This window comes from Nannospalax galili, unplaced genomic scaffold (genome assembly GCF_000622305.1).
Source record: "Nannospalax galili isolate Female #2095 unplaced genomic scaffold, S.galili_v1.0 scaffold1811, whole genome shotgun sequence".
Classification (NCBI taxonomy): Eukaryota; Metazoa; Chordata; class Mammalia; order Rodentia; family Spalacidae; genus Nannospalax; species Nannospalax galili.
Window position 1 is genome coordinate 202,874 of NW_008329641.1, and position 26,479 is coordinate 229,352.

The window sequence follows — 26,479 nt, forward strand, 5'->3', positions numbered from 1 at the left end:
AAGAACAAAGCAACTCCAAAACTAGTATACAAGAAGAAATAATAAAAATCAGAGCAGAAATCAATGAAATAGAAACAAGGAAAACAATACAAATATTCAGTGACTCTTAAGAGCTGGTTCTTTGAAAAGCTAAACAAGATAGACTCATTTAACCAAAAGAATGATGAAAGAAAAACACCACAATAGACACCCAAAAGATCTAGAACATTATAAGGGAATACTTTATAAACCTATACTCTATTAAATTTGAAAACCTAAAAGAAATGAATGGAACTACCAAAACTAAACCAAGAAGAGATCAACAGTTTAAATGGACCCATAACATATGAATAAACTGAAACAGTAATACAAAACCTCCTGACTAAAAGAAGCCCAGGCCCAGGTGGATTTACAGCAGAATTCTACCAGATACTTAAAGAAGATCTGCAACCAATACTACATAAGTTATTTAATTAAAAAAAAGAAAAAAAGAAACACAGGGAGAACACCCAAATTCCTTCTATGAAGCTTGTATCACTCTAATACCCAAACCAGGTAAAGACACAACCAAAAAAGAAGATGATAGACCCATATCCTTAATGAACATAGATGCAGAAATTCTCAACAAAATACTTGCAAATGGCATACAGACACACATCAAAGAGATCATTCACCATGATCAAATAGGCTTTATTCCAGAGATGCAGGGATGGTTCAATATATGCAAGTCAATAAATATCATAAATCATATACATGGACTCAAAGACAGAAATCACATGGTCATCTCAATAGATGCAGAAAAGGCCTTTGACAAAACTTAACATGCATTTATGGTAACAGTCCTAGAGGGAATTGGACTGGAGGGAACATACCTCAACATGATTAAATATATATAGAAAAAAACCACAGCCAACATCATTTTAAATGGAAAAAAACTAGAAGCATTCCCTTTAAAATCAGGAACCAAACAAGGATGCCCACTATTTCCACTCCTTTTCAACATTGTGCTTGAAACTCTTGCTAGAGCAATAAGACAAGAGAAGGAAATTAAAAGAGTAGAAATTGGAAAGGAAGAAGTCAAATTGTCCCTTTTTGCAGATGATATGAAACTATACCTGAGATCCCAGAAATTCCACCAGAAAACTCCTAGAACTGATTGACACATTTATTAAAGTGTCAGGTTAAAACAATCTACAAAAATCAGTAGCCTTTCAGTATACCAATAGCAAGCAATTGGAGAAAGGGTACATGGAAACCCTCCTATTCACAATAGCCTCAAAAAAGAAAAAAAAGTCTCAGAACAAACCTGACCAAAAACATCAAAGATCTCTACAATGAAATTTTTAAATCTTTAAGATATTGAGGAAGACTCCAGAAGATGGAAGGACCTCCTCCCATGCTCACGATTGGAAGAATTAATATTGTGAAAATGACCATTCTACCAAAAGCAATATGTAGGTTCCGTGCAATCCCAATCAAAATTCCCATGACATACTTCACAGAATTAGAAAAAAAAAATCTTTAAATTCATGTGGAAGCACAAAAGAGCCCAGATAACTAGAGCAGCCCTGAGCACAAAGAGCAATGCTGCAGGGGTTACTATGCCAGATCTCAAACTATATTACAGAGCTATAGTTAGAAAAACAGCATGGTACTGGCACAAAAATAGACACATGGGTCAATGGAACATAATTGAAGACCCAAGCACGAGTACACACAATTTCAGTCACCTGATATTTGTAAAAGGTGCCAAGAACACACAATGGAGGAAGTACAGCATCTTCAGCAAATGGTGCTGGCAAAACTGGATCTCCACCTGTAGAATGAAACTAGAATGATCCTTTCACCTTGCACAAAAGTCAACTTCAAATGGATCAAAGACCTCAGTGTGAAAGTTGAAACTCTGAAACTGTTACAAGAAAACATTGGCAGTAACCTACAAGATATAGATGTAGAAAAGGTCTTTATAAATCGGACACCTGTTGCTCAGGCATTAAGGTCAACAGTCAACACGTGGGACCTTATTAAACCAAAAGGCTTCTGTACAGCAAAAGAAGCAAGAAAGTGAAGAGAAAACCCACAAAGGGGAAAAAGTCTTCACCGGTGACTTATCAGATACAGGTTTAACATCCAGAATAAAGAACTCAAAAAGCAAAGACTCAAGACCCAAATGACCCAATTAAATGATGGGCCAAAGATCTAAACAGAGTTCTCAGAAGAGGAAAGAGATAGCTATGAAACATCCTAAAAAGTATTCAATATCATTAGCAATTATGGAAATGCAAATTAAAACCACCCTAAGATTTCATCTTACCCTCAGTCACCAGTCAGACTGGCTAAGATCAAGATAACAAATGATACCAAATGTGGGCAAGGATGTGGAGAAAGGAATGCTCATTCACAGCTGGTGGGTTTGCAAACTCAGGAAATCCCTATGGAAAGCAGTGTGGAGAACTCAAAAAAAAAAAAAAAACCTAAAAATGAACCTACCATATGACCCAGTTATACCACTGGTTGGCATATACCCAAAGGACTCATCCTATTACAGAGATACTTGTACAACCATATTTATTGCTGCTCTTTTCACAATAGCTAAGAGATGGAAGCAACCTAAGTGCCCCTCAACTGACAGGTGGTTAAAAAGTGAGGTGCATTTACACAGTGGAGTTCTACTCAGCAGTAAAGAAAGATTAAATAATGAAATTTGCAGGTGAATGGATAGATCTAGAAACTGTTATACTAAGTAAAGTAGCACAGACTCAGAAAAACAAAAGACATATGTTCTCCTTCATTTGTGGATCCCAGCGCCAGATCCTTATAAGTGAGTGCACATCCTGATATAACTGCAGGAACCAGAAATATGGAAGGAAACTAGGGAGGTAAAGGAAAGAAGGAAACAGAGAATAGTAGGAGACAGGTGTTACTAGGGGAGATATGTGTAAAAAGGGGATAGTTAAGTGGGAGTGGGAGGAGGGCTATACAGGGAACTATGGGAATAAACGGGAAGAAGGAACTCGAGAGGTGAGACCATAACAGACAGAAATTCTCAAGGAAGAAATAGGGAAGGAAAATGGGGATACTTTAACTAGAGAGGGAGGATAAGACAGGAAGAGAAAGAGATTTATATAGTGCCTAGCTAGTATAAAAAATGAGAGGGAATGGTATTAGTCCAAAAACCTACTAAAATATTACACATACAATATCTCTACATGAGTCCATGAGTATAGCTGAAGGCTGCATAACAAGAAACAGTGCCAGACAGGAGAAACCTTCCTTTGAGTTTTTGGCCAGGGTAGTCCAAGAGACTCCCCAAATTACACAGGCTATTGCTGAAGTCCTTGATTGCCTCCCAGAACTTGATGGTAAGACCCTATTGCTGAAAACAGAACATACTTTGGACACAGGATTTGGAGCAGCAGAGCTGGAACTGACCTGGAAGCCACCTCCCCTGAAAGCTAGCTCTCATAGCTTTGGAGATCACTATGCAAGGATCACTGTTAAGGGAGAACATCAGTCAGCGGTCTAACCCCACCTTCAGGGCCTAAAATCCACATCAGTGACCAGCATAGCAAACGGCATTGGTGCAATAGTGGCACTTTTATCTTGGGGGTAATCAACAGCTACCTAATTGGACTTAAGGCCCACTCAATGGGAGGAAACTCATATTTGATACTGTAAACCTAGCCAAATTTACATAGCTGGAGAGGTCATAGATCTTAAGAGAAACTCCAAGGCTATCACATCCCTGGACAAATGTAATTTCTTACTATGTGCAAAATATGGATCCTTAAATCTATAGACAAGTATCCTAGTCACCAACCATCAAAGAAGCTTCTTTTTCAAGAGACAGAAATAGTTACAGAGTTCCACAACTGGTCACACACAGAGATTGTCTGTGAATTGCCCAAGCCTAAGTGCCACATCTAGGATATAACCTCTACACCTGAGGCTCATGGAACATAGAACAGGGGATGAGGAGAACATTAATGCATCGTTCAGTTGTCATCAATGAAGCTCCCTCATGCAACAGAGGGCCAGGAAATCAGAAGGTCACAAATGGCCATAACTCAGAATAAGAGTCTCCAGAGTGTGGGTCCTTGGGCAGGACTCCTATATTAAAATGCCCCCACTCAGGGATCATTGCAAGAGAGGAGGGCAGAAAGATTGTAAGTGCCAGGGAGGAGGTGCATGACCATATGGAAATAGTCCTACAGGCTCCTGGGACTCTTCTCACAGGAACCTGCAGCAATGGTGTCAGCATGCACAAGACCCATGCAGACTTAAGCAGACAGAAACCCAGCACAGAGCTGTGGAAATGAACAGCAGGCCCCAATCTTAGTTGAAGAATTATTGGCAGCCGATTACTGCTGGGTGAGAAAGAGCCGATCTTTTTTTTTTTTTGGTCATTTTGAGACAGGGTCTCCCCAGGCTGGCCTTGAACTCACAGAGATCCGCCTGCCTCTGCCTCCTGAGTGCTGGGACTAAAGGCATGCGCCACTACACCAGGCCAGAGCTGACCTTCTTAAAGGGAGGGACTCTAGATAGGCTGACTAGATCCCAGTGGGTGAACTTGCACTGAGGGACATCTGGGTACACTAACTTTACTTGATAGTCCTTAACACAAATGACAGAATGTATGAACTCCAGTTGGGGTGTTATGGGAAAGTGACAAAGGAGAAGGGGGTATAAAGGTGACTTTCTATATGAAATACACAAAAATTCAATTAATTTAAAAAATATATTAGATGACATGAAATTGGGAAAAGGGTAGAGGGGAGGGATCTGAATATGATTCAAGACACATTGTATGAAATTCTAAAAGAACCAATAAAATGTATTTTAAAACTTAAAAAAAAATGTCAGATTCAGCTTAGTAATGCTCTTCTGAAGACAACCCTGCAGAATCTCTGGGTTGGGCCTATTGTTTCTCAGTGCACACTTGACTACTTAAATGTTTTGTCAGGGTTGCTCACCTTTCTTGTGCTGCCTTATGTTAATCATCTTACTTTATTCACCTTCTCACCCAGTGAATTAACTCCCGTTTCTGTTTCCCAATTCTCCCAAGTATGCAAAGCCCGCTGTTGCTTGGTTATGTCTCTCAACACCATTGTCCCCTCAAAATATCTCACGCTCAAATCCTGTTAAGCTGTACGTTTACGTATGTTTCATTCTCCTTTCCTTTTAGTTCTGCAGTAATGATTTCTCTGTAATATCTTTCTTCTGCCCTCACAACATCTCAGATATTTTACAGAGTTCTCTGCCTTTACATCTTAAATCTCTGTGCATATCTTGAGTGGTTATTTTGAGTGTTCTTTTGCATTGGTACCTTTGAGTACTGCCTTCTATTGTTTTACCAGATTATGAGTTAGTTACAGGCACAAAAAGAGAGAAAGGCTTAGGAAAATAGTTTATTGCACTCCTGGTTCCTGGAGACAAGAGATGCACGACATTCCTAGAGAAGCAGTCAGTCAGAAGTCAAAAAACAGAAGGGAGGGAAAAGTTTAGACAGCCACCTTTGTTGAGTTTCCATAGGAAAGGAAAAGCGGGACAGGATGGACAGTCTAGGATTAGCTAGTTTGAATCATTTCAATGCTAAGTATTCACTAAGCCTAGGAGAGATAGTCTCTCCCCAGCCAGAAAGTGTTTTTTAGTTGTTAACACATCATAATATTTTCACAGATTAAAATATTTACAGGAGAAATACCATACCATCATCCCATCCCCTCAAGAGGCAAAACCATAGCAAATAAACAGTACTGAGTGATAATGCTATTAGCAGTGATCTACAGTACCAGACATACTGGAATTCAGTTGATCTCATGTTGTTATCTGATGCTTTTCGATTTATAAGGAACTTGTTTTCATTGTTATGGGAACTGAAAAGTAGGATCAGTGTATAGAATTTTGATGGATGAGGACCTGTAATGGTAGAAATTAGCACTGTTTTAGAAATAGTGTAACAGATTCTGATGGTGTAGACCTATAATCACAGCCCTTGGGAGACTAAGGCAGGAAAATAACAAGTTTGAGGCCATCCTTGGCTACATAGTAAGTTTGAGGCCATTCTGGACTATGTGAGACACTGTCTCAAAACAAAACTGAAGGAATGGGGAAAAATACATGTACAGCAATCTGTACTTTGCCATTGAAGAAATGAGTACAACTATCTTGTTTTCTTTGTATAAAGAATGGGCTTAGCTATCAAACTGCCTTTCGATAAAGGGTTTCCATCAGTGCTTGCTCTTCATGATGTCCAGGAATTTCTTCTGTGCAAGTGAAATACTTAGTAGGATGAGAGCAGAAGCTAGCTCCCCTTTTTTAGGATTATCTCCCCTTTTACAACAGTAAAGTGATCTTTTCCTTAAAGCCGTCGTAAATTCCATGGCCATTTCAATCCCAGTTGCTCCAATTACTGCATCTCTCTGCACTGCAGCCATGTCTCATCATCGTCACTCACTGTTTTCTTTTTTGTTCCTGCTGCTTAAGCATAGTTGGTAAATATTTGTTCTGAAGTCCTGCCTTTTGAAGATAAATCGTTTTACTGTATTTTTTAAATAGTAATATTTTTCTTTTTTGAGTCATATACACGTATACAATAAAATATGATTATATCTTCCCAAACATGACCCCCTCCCAACTTTGTAATTTTTTTTTTATTTTTATTTTATTTTGATATCCCACTAGGTCCCATTAGTGTTGCCTATATGTGCATGGGTGTGGGGCTGTCCACTGTAGCACAGGAAACCTATCACTGGTAATACCCTCAAAAAAGAATGATTCTCCCTCCCAAAGCAGCAATCAACTGCCAATAGCCCCTCATTAAGGGGTGGAGCCTGGAGAGTACCTCCCCTATTTATGTCAGTATTTTGGCTGACTTGATCTTATACAGGACTTGTACATAACCACAGCTGCTGAATCTGTGAGTGCCATATCCATGTCACATTCCACAAGACAGCATTTCACTGTACTCTACCTGTCTTCTGACCTCCTCTTCCAAGATGCTCTGTTTCCCTCCTTTTAAATCACTTCTTCTTGTTGAAGATATTTAGAAAAGTGATTGTACAAAAAACAAATTCCTGATGAATGTGGTAACTGAAGTTGAATACTTTGTTTCTTTTGGTTTAATTTCTCTTAATAATAAGTTATTTTGCTTGCTTTCCAGGCACACAAACGAATGGGCTGGACTTTCAGAAACAGCCTGTGCCTGTTGGAGGAGCAATTTCAACAGCCCAGGCCCAGGCTTTCCTTGGACATCTCCATCAGGTAGAATGTTTCACCCAACCATAACTGAAAGTTTTTTAAGACATAAAATGCTGAGGTAATTATTTTCAGATCATGTGTAACTGTATCATGCTGAATGGTTAGTATGGAATTAATGATTCAGTTTCCTGAATAGTTATCAATTCTATAATTGTGTAAAGAAAAGAATTCCATGTTGAATGGAATGTATGAACCACTGGGTCAGTGTTGCGAATAAACTTGAGTTTTGATGGCTACCTGAAGGACTGAATAACCGGAGCCATCCACAACAGCTGCCTCTGCCCTGAGACCTGCTGTTCAAGGCCAGAAGCTCTAAGCTCATAAATGGCTTCAGGCCATTTTAATTTGTATGACCACTCAGAGCTTTGCTTGACTATTCATCTCCTAATTTCAGATTTAAAAGACCTATTTCTATTGTATTATCCTTATGGCATGCAATTTTTTCCCTCGGTCTAAAAACAGACCATAGATTCTATTCTGTTCTTTAATTCTTATTACCACTCTTTTCATCAAAATATGTCATCTGACTACCTCTACTTGAAAATGAGATTCTAGAAAACTGTTCTGAAGCTTGTTTGTAAATGAAGCAAAGTTGGTAGGACTACAGCTTAAGCAATGTACTCTAAACAGGGCTTATAGCAGAAGGCATATATCTCATTACTGGGTTGCAAACTGCACACTTGACCATTTCCTTGCCAGGTATCCTTCCTGTAAGGTGATCGTTTTACCCTTCATAATTCTAAGCATCTGCGGAGAAATAGTTAAAGCCATGTAAATATCCTATTTTCATTTTGCCCATTAGTTAGATGATCTCTTGGTGACTCTTTTCTAAATCAGTTAGTAACATGATTACCAATTGATAGCTTTCGAATTGCATGTGTGTTTTTATTTTAATATGACCATGATTTGAACTTTCCGAATGTCTGAAATGTGAATATTAATATGACAGATTTTTCATGTGTGGTTTATAAGATAGATTTTTTTAGCTAGGATTTTTAAGTTACAACTATAAAAGTTTTAAGAACTCAGGGCTGGAGAGATGGCTCAGCAGTTAAGGGCACTTTCTGCTCTTGCAGAGGACTGGGGTTCAGTTTCCAGAACCCATATGGCGGCTCACAACACTCTATAATTCCAATTCTAGGGAATCTGACACCCTCTTCTACCCTCCCTGGGCATTACACACATACATATATGCAAGCAAAACACTTATATACATAAAATTAAAATATGTAAATAAGAAAAGTTTTAAGAACTCCATGTGAGACTTTTAGTCTGATCTGTACATGGAAATTTAAAATGAGGATTAGTGGATAGTTTTATTAGTTAATAATGATAAAAACAATACATGTGGTTAGTTTAGTTTTATGTGTTCTTCATGATGATATGGAAAGTGAGCTAAGTTTTTGTACCTAAGCATCCTATGAATACAAATAGAATTGTAAATAAAGAGGCCAGAGTATAAGTGTGGCTTGCTTGATAATGCTCACTTAGTGATGGTGCTTGTGTAGAAGAAATCAACTGCAGTTTCAGTTGAACTATGGCTTGTTTATAAAGTTTTCACAATATAAAATATACCTCCTGTTGGTTCAGTTCTAACTCAGTGACATATATTTAGTATTTGAAATATTTGTTGATGACAACCTTAGTGATGAATAGCAATATCCTAGACTAGAACGCCTCTTGATTACTTCTAGGTCCAGCTCGCTGGAACAAATTTACAGGCTGCTGCTCAGTCTTTAAATGTACAGGTAAGCATGGGTCAAATTTTCTCTTTATTTTTCCACAATTTCCTATAATGAGCACATAATTTATAATAAGAATTACTTGGGATTACTACTATTTGTTATTTTTATTATTTCTACATTTTTAAAAAATCTCACAAAGCTCCAGATGGTGATAATTGGTTGTTAGTCAGCAGGTGGGTCCTGGGAACCAAATCTGGGTCCTCTGCAAGAGCAGCCAATGCTCTTAACTATTGAGCCATCTCTTCAACACCCTACTTGTTTACTCTTTTATATTGTGGGGTTTTTGGTTTTTTTTTCTGCTGATGGTTTCTGTTTTCCCATTTATTTCAGAAGACTCACTCTTACTTTTGGAACATTGATAATGTCATTTTATTTAAGTTCAGTAAAATGTTTCTAAGCTATAAAACTGTAACATATCTTAACATAAAGCCAAATAACCTCTTAAGTATTCTTTTGTTTTCCAACTTTTTTATTTATCATGTTTTATGAAAGAAAATTGAACAGAGAATCATGGGACCCCCCCTGGGTTTTGAATTCTCATTGTGAAGCTAATTAGCTCTGTGACCTTTGGCTAAACACTTAACTTCCTAGACCACAGTTTTACTTGTCTGTATTTAAATGGGGACGTTGATAAAATTGTCAGCATTCTCAGCTCTAAACAGAAAAATAAAATCTGAGGGGCTGGAGAGATGGCTCAATGTTAAAAAGAGTGTACCGTTCTTGCAGAGGACCCATTTTCCATTCTTAGCACTCACAAACACCTGTAACTCCTGCTGCAGGGGATCCAGCACCCTCTTCTGGCCACTGCAGGAACACACACGTGCTTGCATGCACACACATAATCTTTAAAAAATGATAAAAAAATACCAAGATACACTGATGGTCACGTAGTCAAAAATAAAACGGAACTTAAATTTGGCCTTTTTGCTTCTCTGAACCAAAGGACAAAATTTGCAAGGTTCAAATATTTTGCATTATTACCTAACATTTCAATCACCTTCCTGTTTCAGTCAGCCTTCCATTGTAGTGTTTAAGTAACTAACAGTTGAGAGGGAAAAACAGTATTCTGGAAGATTGATTTCAGTTGCTAATGACTAAAGACTTTAGGTTGACCATTCCATGAAACATAGATCAATATGGACCTAGTAACACGTGGAAACAAGGAGAGAAAAGGAGATAATGTGACCTTCCTTTCTGAGGGAGAGGAGACAGAAAATTGCCTTGGTTGCCATGGTAAATTTAACATCCCTTAAAGAGATGTTGGCAAACAGGCTGTATCTCCAGTGCAGAATGTTTACAGTCCTGCACTGTAATTATCTTCAATGACTGGCAGAATTAATCAGAGCTTTTATGTTAATTAGCCTTCCTGCAGTCCCCAAAACAGGTGGTGGGAAATATGCAAATCTATGCAGAATTTTAATGTTCTGTATAACCAGTTTTAATTACCATTTAATTTTCGATCTGTGTTCTTTCTTGACTGTAGCATTTTCCCTCAAGCTTGTTTATTACTAGATGGAAGACACTGCATTTACAGTTCTTTAAAATAGTAGATTAAGAAATCTGTGGGTCAAGTAGTCAGTCCCTAAAGTAGTATATGAAGAAGTTTGAGGCTTGCCACAGGTATGTGTCAGGATGTTGGTATGAAAGATTGTATAATAGAAGTGAATTGAAAATGCATTCTTCCCCTACTCCTCATTGCAGAATTGAGGATTTGGGGTCATGAAACATTTTGTTGATGTGTAGAGGACCAATTATTTTTTATTTTTAAAAAATTACTGAAATTTGCTGGCATTGGAATAAAAGGTCCAAAAACTTAGTACATAAAGTAGAACGATAAAAGCATATAAGAAAGGAAATGGGGAAAATCAGAAAACTCACAATTGAACGGCCCATATTTCAAATAATTCTTGAATTACAGAGTTAGAAATACATTTCTTTTAATCATCTATTTCAAACATTTTATTTCCTATCCAACCTCACTTCAGTGTAAATCTAGTGAAGAATCGGGGGATTCACAGCAGCCAAGCCAGCCTTCCCAGCAGCCTTCAGTGCAGGCAGCCATTCCCCAGACCCAGCTGATGCTTGCTGGTGGACAGATAACTGGGGTAAGTTTTCACTGAGAAAATTGTAATAAACTTTGTCTGTGTCAGAACTGCCATTTGTTTATCATGTCTGATTAGAACTGTTCACTGCAGCTGGCAGTAGCATGCTACTATTGTGTCTTTAAGGAACTTCCTAGACCATAGAAGCTCCAGAAAAGGAATTACCTTTGTCATTACTTTTCATGATTTATTTTGTTACAGCTGCAGATGATCAGAATAAACTAAGGACTTTAATATTTTTAGGTGTTGCTTCATCATGCAAGGGCATCCTTGGCCATATGCTTGATGAAATGGCAGTTGTCACTTTGAAATTACATCATTGCAGGATAATTAAAGAATGGATTAATACCTCAGAAGAAAAAACATTATTTTAAAGTGTAATATTCTAAAAGCATGTGGCCTCTTATCTTGGCTGCATAATTTCTAATTACTAATGGGCTAATTACTTCATTTCCTTATACCTCAGTTTACTCTATTAAATGAAGATATTAATATCTTTTTAGAGTACTGTTATAATTTATATAAAACTCTTAAAACAGTGCTTGGCATGTAGCATTCAATAAATGTCACTTATTTTTACTGGTAACAAATTGGCCCGTGTTATGTTATATTAAGCTTTTAACTTTTCAGCTATTTTTGTTCTAAACCTTCAGAACAATTTCCAATGTTGAAAGTTTTTCTGTTCTTTAGGGAGAGTGAGTTAGGGAAATGATAAGAATGAAAGTAATCAACTGATATCAAATCAACCTTCAGAACTTTTTCTTTCATTTCAGTTAAGTGTGTTTTGGTGGTGGACATCTCTTTAAGAACCTTTGCAAATTTATTTACCAAATATCATCAATAGGGATTAATATATAGCTTTATTAAGGAAAGAAAGATCTAAATAATGCCTGCACACAATTTGAAGAGTATTGAAGTTTTGAACAGTTTGGCTTTGATTCTTATGTACAAATTGTTAGGTTAGACCCTGTTAGGCTAGAAGGAGTGTTGTGACACTAAATGACTATTCATGCAATTTAGATTGTGCATGATCCCTCCTTGCTTGATCAGAACATGGTACCAAAAAGGAAGGCCCAGCACACTTACTACTTTGGTGTAAGCATTTTGAAATGTTACATTATGAAAGTTTAAATTTGCTTTAAATGCATTTCCTGCTTTATTGTTTGGTTTTGGGTTTGAGTGACTAGTGTCTGTGATAGTAATAGGTATTCTGGATACCAGATTCATGTACCTGGAACTTCTGTTAGGTCTGAGCATTAGGGTTCATTTGCATGTAAGGAGAATGGCTGTTACCGCCTGTTTCCTAGAGATAATATATTGGAAAGAGAATGCAAAGTTGCAGAAACTGAATGCTTTTCAATGACAGAAAAGATTGTGTGAGGGAAGGCCCTATAAAGGAGATTTGGAAAAGAAACAAATAGTCACATCTTAAGATATAATTGAAATGATGGAATATGGTGGGGATTTCAGCTAATCGGAAGCAGCTGGGCCTTATCAGTTCTTTTCCTGGTCATATCCAGTATCCTTGTTCCTCATTCATCAGTTAATCACTTGCTTTTCTGTTGGGTGTAAATTTCTTTTCATATCCTGTCAGCATTGATTCTTTGTTTTCTTCCTTACTAGTTAATTACTTTTCTTGCCTAAACCCTAGGGCCCTGGACAAGCTTGAATGATTGTGTCTGTAGTGAGGATTCCAACTTTAATATGAATGCTCTGCTACTAATGGTAGTTTGATCATTGGTGGACATTTTAGCTACGTGCTTATCGTGTGAAGCTGAGTAGCAAGGGCCCAATACCACTTGCATTACCTATTTCAAAGCAGTTTGCTTGTATTGCAGGCCCTGTTTCTTCAATCCCCCTGTTTGTTCTGATTTTAGCTGACTTTGACACCAGCCCAGCAACAGTTATTACTACAGCAGGCCCAGGCCCAGGCCCAGCTGCTGGCTGCTGCTGTGCAGCAGCATTCCGCCAGCCAACAGCACAGTGCTGCTGGAGCCACCATCTCAGCCTCTGCCGCCACACCCATGACGCAGATCCCTCTGTCTCAGCCCATACAGATAGCGCAGGTAAGTTAGCCTTCTAGTTATTACTGTGGGTCCTTAAAAGCCTGAAGAACCCCTGATCAATGAGGTAAATACTACCCTTCCTTACCACTGAATTAGAAATACAGTTGTTTGCTCACCTGAGTTGGTATTATAAATACATAGCTAATTATTTGAATAACTTGCTGTTTATATTAAACGGCAATTTGTGAGTAAATGGTATATTTCTGAAGCAGGGAATTACTGTATTTATCTTAATTAGCTAATTACTACAGGCATGAAGCCTTTCATGTGCTCTACAGTAAATGTTGCCACCCTGTGAGAAAAACAGCAAGTCATCTGTGTGCTGAGGAATGATTAGTGCCATGGAGGACTGCAATAAAATATTATTTGATTTTAGTTTTCACATTTTCAGGTAAAATATCCAAAGATAATAAAAATTTATTTAAAGAATAATAAACAGTCAGACCAGAAAAAGGGAAGTAAGTAAAACCCTTTATCTCAAAGAAAGGAAAAAGGTATAAAGAGTTATGTTTAAAATGATGAAGAGTATAATGTTAAGCAACTGTCTACTTTCCCAGAGGAGATCAGAAGTGGACTTAAGTTGTGGCAAGAATTTAACTAGATATTTAAAAACAGAGGCAGATTCAACATTATTAACTGTGCAAGATATATTAAGATAATGATATTATCTTGATCAAGACTATATACTCTCAGTTATTTTGATTTGCCACTTTCTTCATCATCAAATAAATGTTTTTAGTGCCTGAACTGTGAGGCCTTCAGTTGAAATTAATATAAGTAAGATAATGTATATGAAAGCACTGAAAATCATAAACTATTAGAACCAGTAGGGTTATTGTTATGTTATAGGTCTGACTTTTTATGTGGATAACCAGTTTCTTTTAAAGTAATTCTTAGATGAGTATGGGGACACACACCTTTAATGCCAGCACTCCAGAGGCAGAGGCAAGTGGATCTCTGGGAGTTCTAGGCCAGATACACATAGTGAGACCCTGTCTCAAAAAAATTTTAATTTTTAAAGATTTATTTTTTAAAAATACTTTATTTGGAGCTAGAGAGATGGCTCAGCGGTTAAGAACACTAGTTGTTCTTGCAGAAGACCCGGGTTCGAATCCCAGCACCCACATGGCAGCTGACAACTGTCCATAACTCCAGTTCCAGGGGATCTGACAGCCTCTTCTGTCCACCGCAGGTACTGCATGAAATGGGTGCACTTACCTACATGTAGGCAATACACACGTATGCATAAAATAAAAGTAGTAAAAAATAAAAAAACATTTTATTCATTATTTTTATTTTATGTGTGAGTGTATTGCCTACATGTGTGTAAGTACACCCATGTCATACAATGCCCAAGTTGGGCAGAAGAGGGTGTCGGATCTCCTGGAACTGGAGTTATGGACAGTTGTTTGCTGCCATGTGGATTCTGGGAATTGAACTCAGGTCCTCTGCAAGAGAGGCCAGTGCCTTTAACCACTGAGCCATCTCTCCAGCCTCTAGATTTATTTTTAATTGTGTGTGTGTGTGTGCGCGCGCGCATGCGCGCGCACCCACATGTGAATGCAGGTGCCCTTGGAGTCCAGAAGAGGGCATTGGATCCACTGGAGCTGAAGTTACAGATGGTTGTTACAGACAGTTGTTAGCTGCCTATGTGTACTGGGAGCCAAATTCAAGTCCTCCTCTACAAGAGCAACAAATGCTTTTAACTGCTGAACCATCTCTCCAGCATGCCCTCCCCCTACCCTTGCCTCCTGATTTTGAGGCAAGGTCTTACTGTGTAGCTCTGGCTATTCTTGAACTCATATTCTCCTATCTCTGTCTCCTGAGTGCTGGGATTAGAGGTCTTTGCCACCATACCCAAAAGTAATTTAATGCTGATTTCTCAATTGGGTTAGATAAGCTGGTGTCAGATTTCAGGAATCATAGATCTTTTAGCTTATTGATGGAAATTTGGTATACTAATTGAGTCAAATATTTAAAAGACTCTTTTTCACTTAATTTTTAAAGCTCAGGTTGCTCTCTCTTGAGAAGCAGGACCCATATTGTGACAAGCAGGATTGCTCAGCAATTAAAAGCTCTTACTGAGCAATTCTGACAACCTGATTTCAACCCCTGGAACCCATGTAAATTGGGAGAACCAAGTCCACAAAATTGTCCTCTGATCTCCACATGTGCATTATGGCACATATGCATCACACACATGCATCATACACACACACAATCATAATCATAAAGGAATTAAAAACAAAACAGAACTGTAGTCATTTATTATGAGAAAATTTTAAGTAGCTATGGAAAATTAGGTTTAGCATAATGATACTAGATATATAGATATAGATATAGATTGATGATTGATTGATAGATAGATGATAGATAGATAGATCGAACCCTCAAAAAATATAAATTCTTGCTTGACATGTGGTGTATACCTTTAATCTCTGCACTTAGGAGGCAGAGATAGGATCTCTGTGAGGTTAAGCAAGCCTATTCTTCATAGTGAGTTCCAGGCCAGTTGGAGTTACAGGGAGACTGTGTCTCAGAAAAATTAATTTAAATAAATAAATAAATACATAAATAAATAAATGTTCTTGCAAAGATGGTAGGTTTCCTTTTTATTATTTTCCCTCCCTCCCTCCCTCCCATTATAAACACTCACACTGTGCCTGGCCTTTATTTGGGGTCTGGGGAATTAAGCTCAGGTCTTCAGGCTTGCATAGCAAGCACTTTTACCAGCTGAGTCGTCTTTCTGGCTCAAGGCCCTATGTTTCCTCACTGTGTGAGACATACCTAGAGCCCACACTGTTGGGACATGTAAAAATGTTAAATATTGACTTGTCTTTATTTGATAGAATAGCAGTCATCATCTAGGAACCTTTTAACTAAGACAATTTTTATTTCTGAATCTCTAATCCATGTTTTAATTGTGATTTTTTTTTTTAAGGATCTTCAGCAACTACAACAGCTTCAACAGCAAAATCTCAACCTACAGCAGTTTGTGTTGGTACATCCTACCACCAACTTGCAACCAGCACAGTTTATCATCTCACAGACCCCCCAGGGCCAGCAGGGTGAGTGATTTCCTAAAACTTACTAGAGGTACAAGGCTATCCACTCAGTGTAACAGATACCTTGACTCATATTTTTACCTTAATGCTATCTATACAAGCAGTGCTGGTATTAAATTTTGCTTTTGAACTATCAGTAGTTATGAGAAAAATAAGTAATGCCTTAAAACAAAAACATAGGCTTTATGTATATGAATGAAAATGAACTTTGAAGCCTGAAAGATTAGTAAAGACTAGCTCATTAAAGAATCTGACTGGAAGTTTCTAGGATACTGACTTGAAATCTTACAGCTTAATGGTTTCCATTTGTTTGGAAGTCACTAGAGAAATAAGAAAGGTACATTTTTGTACACCACCCCCCAAAATTTTAACTAGCACTTTGGGGAGTTGAATGTGAATGTCTGAAACCTTCCAATATAGCTTCTGTAGGCTATTTTAAAGAGAAAAAAAAAGAAAAACTAAAGAAGGTTTAAGCAGAAAAGTGATATTTCTTACACTCAAACTAGGGGATTAGGATGGGAAAGAATAGAGTTAGTAACACTGGTCAAGAGGGTGTTGCTCAGTCCTGTAGTTCTGCTAAGCTTTGATAAAAGTAGAACTATGGTTATAGAGACAGAAAAGGGAAAATGATTTAGTGGGTAGAAAGGTCTCAGTTACATTTGGCTAATGGTAAGTAAGGCATCTAGGTAATTCTTGAGTTTTTAAGAAATTATGAGAGTTGATGGGTTATACATATAAAGAAAATTTATACATAGAGATAGAAGAGCCTTGGTAAAACCAACACTTTGGAATAAATAGAGTCAGAAGATGATAACTGTGATTTGGGGGTCAGAATTAGTAAAGAGTGATTATCACAACAAAAGAGATCAAGCCTAAAGTGTATGTGTCAGATTTGATAATTTTTAAACTTTGAGATTGAGATTACCTTCCTTTACTTTTGGCAAAGTCAAGGATAGTAACTTTCACATTTTTCATTTCTGAGAATTAAGATAGTTACAATAAGAAATGTAATTGTAAATTTTGCATTAGTGTATTCCTAACTTCTTCCCACCCAGTCTGTCATAGGATTGAGAAAATAGCCCAGAGTGGAAAGAATACTGATTGGCTGTAAACTATAACATTGAACAAGCCACCTAAGCTTTCTGAGTTTCACATACTTCTCCTCTTCCCCTTAACTTCCAAGTAAATAATATAAAATGTTTTATTAATTTTAGGAAGATCATCATAATGCAGTAAAGAGCATTAGGCTCTAGTCTAAAGCTAAACTGCCTGTCTCTAATGAAAGATCATTTTTTTGAACCTCAATTTCTTTACCTGCAATTTGAGAATACTTTTGGTATTTATGTCCAAGAATTACAGGGATTCACTAAGTAAATACATGAAAGCACTTTCAGAAAAGATGCCTCATACATAATAGCCTCTCAATTTTTGCCACTGTTACCATTGACATGATCATATTAGAATCATCAACAGCAATTGATAGATATAATTTGGAAAATAAAGAGTTTGTTCCTTTTTATAGTAAAAATCAGATTGAAAGTAATTTGGACTCAAGATGGCTCCGTGGGTAAAACCCTTGTGCAAGCATGACCACCCAAGTTCAGATCCCCAGCATCTACCCAGCAGACATGGTATCCTACTTGTAATCTCAAGATACAGAGACAAGGAATTCCCTGGAGCAAATTGTATAGCTCACTAATCTAGTAGAATTGGCAAGCTCTAGGTTCAAGAAGCGAGAGACCCAGCCTCAATATGTGCAATGGAGAGGATTTGAAGAAGACTCTTGTCATCAACTTCTGACCTCTACATGCACATGTCCATGTGCACTTACATATATGCATGCATTCGTGCCACTCCCAAGTAATCACACCACACACATGTACACATACCAAAATTAAATAAAATGTAAATCTAGAATAGTTTGTCCTGCTGTTGAGTTGTAATCTAAGTAGTATATGGCCTCAATTCTATCTGCTAAGACTGTCCCAACAGTGTAAAGGAATGGAGACATTTCTAGGACTGGAATCTTTGTAATTAATAGCATCAGAAAATCTGAAAATTTGATTAGATTTTCTAGCTTTGCAGTGAAGGGAACAAGGATTTGATTTGTTGAAATTTTAATGAATATTTCTAGCATGAGATTAGCCTACAATTGATTGATTATTTATGCTTTTTCTGGGGGGACTTGTTAATGTAAGACTTTTAAAGTATAGTTTATATTGTTGGCAATATTACTATGATTACACAACTATTTGAAATTAATTTTTAACATTTATTCTCTCTGAACTAATCTTGGGAAAATTCTTACTGATATTTCTGAGTCATAATTTATGGGAGATTTTATTTTGTCTTTTCTACTCTGACCATTAATTTTCAAAATAATTAATTTTGTGCGTTTAAGATTTCAGTTATTTAGGGCTGGAGAAGGTGTCGAGGGCTGGTGCTCATGTGAGTTCTAACCCTCTGTAGGTCCTCAGCATATCTGGCTGGCTTTATTTGGCAGGAATTGGAAGAAGATCTAAAGTTTGAATTTGTTCATGGATTATGCTGCTACTACAAACCAAAATTAATCATTTGGTATTTTAATTTCTTATTGAGTAGGATTCTTTCTTAAATAAGTACTTTTGTTAAAGGGATAAACATCTAATGTTCATTTCTAACTTCAAAGAAACTCATTGTTGAAATGCTCTAAATTTAATAATGTGTCTTTATTTCTGACCTTTGTGCTATCCTGTTTTATTGCTCATTGTTATTTTGTAACATTCTTGAGGTTTTATCCTTTTCTACATAATCTTTATCTAATAGATTAGTTCTAATCATTGGACATAAAATGTAGGTAGGGTTTTCTCTCTCTAGACTGCACTTCATATTTATTCAAACCTGTAAAATCAAACATGGTTAATTTGCTCAATTATTTGTTGAGTGCTTACTGTTGTAATTTTGAGCAAGATAAAAGCCTTAGTAGAAGTCAAGACAAGCATGTAAATAAATGATTTAGATAATAGTATATCCAAGTAAGACAAGAGATTGGAGTGACCTGGTAGAAGTTAGCTGTAGCAATTGGGCATGCAGTCTGATGTTGGGGAACCCTGCTGCTAGGGTTGTAGTCCTCTATGTCCGGATAGCTCTAAGGGGCTCGGTGCTATATGGAAGGACGCCCCTTCTCAGCAGGGGGCTTCCTGCTCTCTGCCTGACTTACCTGGATAGTGCCGCCAAGCACGGATGCCTGACCTTATTTGGAACGTGACCTTTGGCATAGTTACCTGAAGTAAAAACTACCCCCAGGTTTTTTCTATATGATAATCAGGCATTGCCCGGTAGTCAGATGATAGGAGCCTACTACCACATGTAAATGAAGCATACTATGAGCACCTATCAGCTGAAGCATTGGCTACTGCCTCCACACTATATTTTCCCTAACATCCCACTAAATAAACGGAGCTGTTTCACTGAGTTTCACGGAGCTGTTTGCATCACTGAACCTGCCTCCCTGGAAGGGCTTTCTTCCGTCAGTGCTCACTGGCCATCCTGACCCCGTCCGTCGCTTCTGCTCCCTTTGTCCTCGTGGACCAGTGGCCAACGACCCACGAGGAGAGGGAGCAACTCCACAGTCTGAAAGAAGGCTAGTCTGGAGAAATGACTCATAGGCAATGGAAAGTAGAGAATGGAGAGGGGAACGAGCCTGTCCTAAGTCAGGAAAGGGAAAGCCAGTGTGACTAGAGTTCAGTGAATAAGAGTAAGTGGTAAGAGATGAAATTTAAGAGCTAGGCATGGGCTGGGGAGATAGCTCACTGGTTTAAGTGCTTGCTATAGAAGCATGAGGACCTGAGTTCAGGTCTCCTGAAGCTATGAATCCATGTAAATGCTGAGTGGGTATGTCTGGCCCACCTGTAATTCCAGTGCTTGGAAGACAGAGACAGGGAATCTCCAGAGCAAACTGCCCAGCTAGACCAGCCTGTTATCAGTGAGCTCTGGGTTTAGTTGAGTCCTGTCTCCTCATCCTTAGGTGGACAGTGATTGAGGAAGACTGTATACACATACACATAAGGATGAGGAGACAGGACCAGATTGCCTAGGCTAAATAGGTTGTATTTTTATCTGATTGTAAGGGAAGATTACTGGAATGTTGACTTGGTTTGATTTTGTTAGCAAGGTCTGACTGTATAGCACAGGTGAGCCTTGGACTTCTGCCTCAGCCTCTTGTGTACTAGGGCTACCAACATGTACCACCAAGCTGGCTTACTAGCGTTATATAATCACCAAGATCACCTTAACTATTCTATAGGATTGAGCCAGAGAGAGACACTTGGAAAAAAAATCTGCTTTTAAAGAGAAGTTTGTAGTAGTGTGTATTTAGTTTTAGCATAGTTGCTTCAAAATATCAGCAAAAGCGTTCTCTAGAAAATTCAAATCTTGAGTATATTTATCTTAGGTTCTGTATTGTCAAACAAACTTTTTAATTTCTTAAATTCAAGCAAAGTTTACTTAGTAACAAACATGATAAAAACTGGTTAAAGTTTTATTGTTACCTTATATATTCCTTTATTCTGTGTATCCAAATTTAATAGCCTAAGGAAATCATAATTAGAAAGATAGACCTGCAGATATCTGTGAGATGGAGATCAGCCTGGAATGGTCTACATAGTGAGTTGTTCTAGGCCAGCTGAGGCTACATAGTGACACCTTGTCTCAAAAAAAAAAAAAGCAGAAAAGAGGGAGGGAGGGAGGGAAGGAACCTGTTAACCGACTAAACTTATTACCTTTTTTTTTTTTTTTTTTTTGAATAATAGAATTCCTTGTTTGTACCACTGCTCCTATAGCATCACAATCTTCTATTTCATATTAAGTCCTTAAATACAAATATATTCTGGGTTGCCCTTTTATCTATAACATTGCAAAAAAAAAAAAACCAAAAAACATGGACCTAAGTAATCTAGTGAGCCTTTCCTACAAATACACCTGGGGTTTAAGACAGGTTCTCACTGTGTTGTCCAGCCTGGCCTCTAACTTTGAGACTCAAGTTATCCTTCTGCCTCGGCCTCCAGAGTAGCTAAGACTACACAAGCAAGCACTTTCATACACATTTTACTTATCAATAACTTTTAAATTAAGACTGTTTAGTGCAAATAGTTGTTTACATTTCAACTTTGCTACCACAGAAAGGCGAAATGTTAAGAATTTGAAAAGAGCATCTTCTTCCACTTAAAGGATTGCCTGCTTCTTTTGGGAACTAAGTAATTCTGTCTCGATATACTAGAGGATTCTAATGAATTCTGCGTTGAGAAATTGAGTTTGGGGCTGGAGAGATGGCTCAGTGGTTAAAAGCACTGGTTGCTCTTACAGAAGACCCGGGTTTAGTTCCCACCACCCACGTGGTAGGTGACAGTAGTTCGTAACTCCTGTTCCAGGGGATCTGTACCCTCTTATGGCCTCCATTGGCATTGTATGTCATGGGTGCACTTACATACATGCAGGCAAAATACTCATACACATAATAAACCAAAAATTTTTTTTTTAAATTGAGCTCATTTTAAAATTTCCAGCTGCTTCCATTTAGAGTAATTCCTCATTCTTCTTCTCTATAGGAAATGAAGAATTGCCTTTTCAGAGAGCTTATTCAGACTACACTAAAGATATACAAGTTTTGATTTACTATTGTATAGCTTCTTTTGCCCCTGTTCTGTTTAACACAATTAACAGAACTTAATTTTAGATAAATTAGACAAGCATTTGAAGACCAACAAAACCATCAGATCAGTTGGAAATTTTCAGTTCATATTCTTCTTTTTTTTCATAAAATATTTGCTTTTTCACAGGTCTCCTGCAAGCGCAAAATCTTTTAACGCAACTACCTCAGCAAAGCCAAGCCAACCTCCTACAGCCGCAGCCAAGCATCACCCTCACCTCCCAGGTCAGTTTTCTCATTCCATTGTTTTGAGAAATTTTCAGAGCTGTTTAATTTTAAAAACAAAACAAAAACACTCTAATAAAAATAATGTAAAGTTTTCAGAAACTGGCCAAAACTAAAAGCTGGATTTATTAGCTTGATAAAGCTGTGCTACCAAATTGATGTAGACTTTGAAATTTTTCATGTTCCTCTTATTTATAATGAAAACTATGTTGGCAGTAATGAGAAATGCATTGTGGCTATCTAATGCTGGTAGATATTAACACTTAAACTGGAGACCTAGTGCCTCAGTTAAAACCTGTCTTTGGTCTTTTGCACTTTCTCAAAATCAATGAAGAAGCTTAGATCTCCATATTTTGTTGCTTTGATTCATTTCCTCTAGAACACAATTATAACTGTGCAAAAAACATAAATTGTAGGTATGTAAAAGTTTAACTTATACACTGGTTTTATGTCTATCATTTCTCACCTCTCTGGTTCTCGGTCTCTTCTTCCCCCCCCCCCTTTGATTTGTTTGTCTTTGTGAAAGAGGGTCTCCTTATAGCCACAGCTGTCCTGGAACTGGCTTTAGAGACCAGGTTGACCTCAGTCTCAAGAAAATCCAACCACCTCTGCCTCTCTCTCCACCCACCCCTACTTCTTGAGTTCTGGGATTAAAGGTGTGTGCCACCACACTTGGCTTCAGTCGCCTCATCTTTACCAACTGACCTTGAATCCTCCTTTCTAGATCTGACTCTTAAAGTATAGAAATTGGAGCCAGAGAAATGGCTTATCAGTTAAAGCTCTTGCTGTGAAAACAAGAGAACCAGAGTTCAGATGCCCAGAACTCGCTTTAAGTGCTGGATGGGCATGGGAGCCCATCTGTAATTCCAACCTCAAAAAAACAGAAAGTGGACACGGGATCCCCGAGCAAATGGACTAGCAAGACTAGCCTATTGGCAAGCTCAGGGTTTAAGAGCTCTTGTCTCAAAAACAATAAAGTGGGAAATGATGGAGGAAGATTCCGTACATCAGCCTCAGGATTCCACATGCACATATAGTACCAGAAACAAAAAAAGAAAAAGAAAACAAGTGTAGTAATTTAAACTTAATGCTAACATATTATTAACCATATTTGACAGACTTCAATACCCACTTATAATAATTTTTCATCTTGGTCAGTTTAACACACACACACAAATCACTTGACTGTTGCATTTGGACTTGTGCAAGGTGAGGCAGAACATCGTGGTGGGCAGAATGTGGGAGAGCAAAGTGACTCACTTCATGGTCGACATGAGGCAGATAGAGGAACGAAAGGGCCTAGAAGAAAATAGAACACCAAACATGTCCTGGGAGTGACCTGCTTCCTCTAAGCAGGCTCCATTTCTGAGTTTCCACTCCCCAGTAATGTGATCAAATCATGAATACAACAGTTCACTGACAGTCATAATCTGGTCATTCCCCAAAAGCCCATCAGCTTGCAACCAAGATTTTTATACCAGAGCCTTTTGAGGGATGCTTCATATCCAGAGTGTAGTACTAGGAATAGAAAGCAACTTTTTTTTCTTTTAAGACAAAGTCTCCTTATAGCCCCAGCTATTGTAGAACTCACTACGTAGACCAGACTGGCCTCAATCTCACAGAGATCCTCCTGCCTCTGCCTCCTAGGTTCTGGGATTAAAGTCATGTTCACCACATTCGGCAGAAAGCAACTTTCTTAAACCTGGTAAAGAACATCTGGGGCACAGATCAGAGATGGTGCAGAATCACACTTAATACTGAAAGACTGAATAGTACCTTCCTTCTAAGATAAGAACAAGGCAAGGTGATCCCTATTATTACTTTAATTCACAGTTGTTCTGACAGTTCTTACAATATAAACAGATAAGAGAAAAAGCACAGAGGGATTTTTTTTCCCCCTTTTCCTTAGAAAGTAAGAGTTAAAACTTTAAAACTATCTTAATTCACATACAGCATGTCTGTCTATATAGAAAATTCTAAGGAATCTTAGGGAGAAAACACTTGCTTCAATAATAAGTGAGTTGAGGGGCTGGAGAGATGGTTAAGAGCACTGAGTCCTCTTGCAGAAGACCCAGGTTTGAATCCCAGCACCTACATGGCAGCTAACAACCATCTGTATAGTTACAGGGGATCTGACACCCTTTTCTGACTTCTGTGGGAACTGCATGACATGGGTGCACTTACATACATGCAGGTAATATACTCATACACATAAAAGTAAATAAAATTTTTTTTAAAAGAATAAGTGAGTTGAAGGCCTATAGAGATGACGCCATGGTTGAAAGTACTGGTTGCTCTTTCAGAGAACCCCGATTCCCAGCACCCACATGGCAGCCAACAACCATCTGTAACTCTAGTTCCAGAGGATTCGATGCCCTCTTCTGAAAACTTGCAGGCACTGCATGACGTGTGCGCTTACATACATGCAGGCAATGCACTCATACACATAAAATAATAAGCTGGGCGGTGGCACATGCCTTTAATCCCAGTACTTAGGAGGCAGAGGCAGGCAGATCTCTCTGAGTTCAAGGCCAGCCTGGTCTACATAGTGAGCTCCAGGACATCTGGGGCTACAGGGAGACCCTGTTTGGGTGTGGTGGTGCACACCTTTGTTCCCAGGATTCAGGAGGCAGAGGCAGGTGGATCTCTGTGTCCAAGGCCAGCCTGTTCTACATAGTTCCAAGCCACCTGGGAGACTCTCTCTCCCTGTCTTAGGGAAAAAAAAGTGGCTTGAGCAAGTATGTAGGATAGAAAATCAATATACAGAATCTACTTATGTGTCTGTATGCTGGCAGTCATCATTAGGAAGCTTTAATAAAGGAAAATTCCTGTTCTTAGGGGAAAGCTTAACAGAATTTACAAAATCTACTATATTGAAAACCACAGAAAATATTGCTGAGTGAAGTTAAAGAAGACCTATGAAAGAAATATGTACAGATAAATGTATGTATTCATGAATCAGAACACTAAAGTTGTTAAAATGTCAAATCCATAATCACTGCCCAGCAGACTTTTTTGGGGTAGAAATTTACATGCTCTTTCTAATATTTGTATGGAATTATAGAAAACAGAATAGTTGAACAATTTTTCAAGGTAAGAAAGTTGAAAGGTTACTTGATGTCAAGAATTATTGCAAAATTATAGCAATGAAGGCTGTGTGGTGTTGGTTCTATATAGATAGAAATGTAGGCCAATGGAATAGAGTCCAGCAGACACTAGGATAAAGAGCCAGCTAATTTTCTAAAAGTGCCAAAGAATTCCAGTGAGAAAAGGAAGTCTTTTCAGGAAATGATAACTGGCAGTTGACTATTTATTAGCAAATAAAATAAAAGGTGCCACCCTTATTTCATACAATATTCAAAGATTAATTTGAAGTGAATCATAAACCTAAACTTCCAGAAGAAAACTTGGGATAAAATGTTTGTGCTCTTGGATAAGGCAGTGATTTCTTAAATTGGACAGAAAAAGCATTAACCATAAAAGAAAGCAGTAAATTTCATTAGCTCAGGCATAGTGTCACATGCCTTTAATCCAAGCACTTGGGAGGCAGAGACAAGTGGATCTCTGTGAGTTTGGGGCCAACCTAGTCTATGTAACAAATTCCAGGCCAGCCAGGGCTACGTAATGAGATCCTGTCTCAATCAGTCAGTCAATCAGTCAATCAATCAAATAAATAACCCTGCCTCAGAAAATAACCCTGTCTCAATAAATAAACGAATAACAAATTTCATAAAAATTAAATGCTTAAAGGAATAAGAAAAACCACAGATAAGGAGAAAATACTCAAAGCATCTGATAAACGATTTTTTAAGGTTTATTTTACTTTTAATCATGTGTGTGTATGTGTGTGTATATCTGAGTATGGGTACCTATGGGTGCTCTTGGAGGCCAGAGGTGTCAGATTTCTGAGATATGAAATTACAGGCAATTGTGAGCCACCTGATATGGGTGCTAGGGGAACTGAACTCAAGTCCTTGCAAAAGCAGTACAAACTCTTAATCATCAAACCACCTTTCCAGTCCATAAAAAAATGACATAACTACAATAAAGAACTCTTACAATTCAGTGGTAAGACAACCAGATTTAAGCTAGTTAGAGGAAAAAAATGTTACCCAATAAAGATATATTAATGTCCAGTAAGCATATAAAAAAATATTAGTTATCAGGAAATTTAATATTCTGAAATATCAATATACATTCACTGAATTGACGCAGCTCTGAAGGCTTTGAGGCTGTTGATAAGAAAGTAAAGCAGCTAGATTTCTCATACATTGCTAGTAGTTTTGCAAAAATGTAATCACACTTTGTAAATTGGTTTGGCATTTTCTTACAAAATTAAATATATATGTAC

At 37.8% G+C, this 26,479-nt stretch overlaps 1 protein-coding gene across 4 annotated transcripts in view; it reads left to right on the plus strand.

The window, feature by feature from the left end:
- The window catches only part of Pou2f1 (POU class 2 homeobox 1), a 183,957-nt gene that overhangs the window by 105,764 nt on the left and 51,714 nt on the right, over nt 1–26,479 (plus strand). For all 4 annotated transcript variants that reach the window (XM_029567149.1, XM_029567152.1, XM_029567154.1 and 1 more), the window contains 6 exons: nt 7,142–7,242; nt 8,934–8,987; nt 10,970–11,089; nt 12,964–13,152; nt 16,094–16,220; nt 22,034–22,128. In XM_029567149.1, coding sequence (XP_029423009.1) covers nt 7,142–7,242; nt 8,934–8,987; nt 10,970–11,089; nt 12,964–13,152; nt 16,094–16,220; nt 22,034–22,128 — 686 coding nt within the window. The remainder of the gene's footprint in view (nt 1–7,141; nt 7,243–8,933; nt 8,988–10,969; nt 11,090–12,963; nt 13,153–16,093; nt 16,221–22,033; nt 22,129–26,479) is intronic.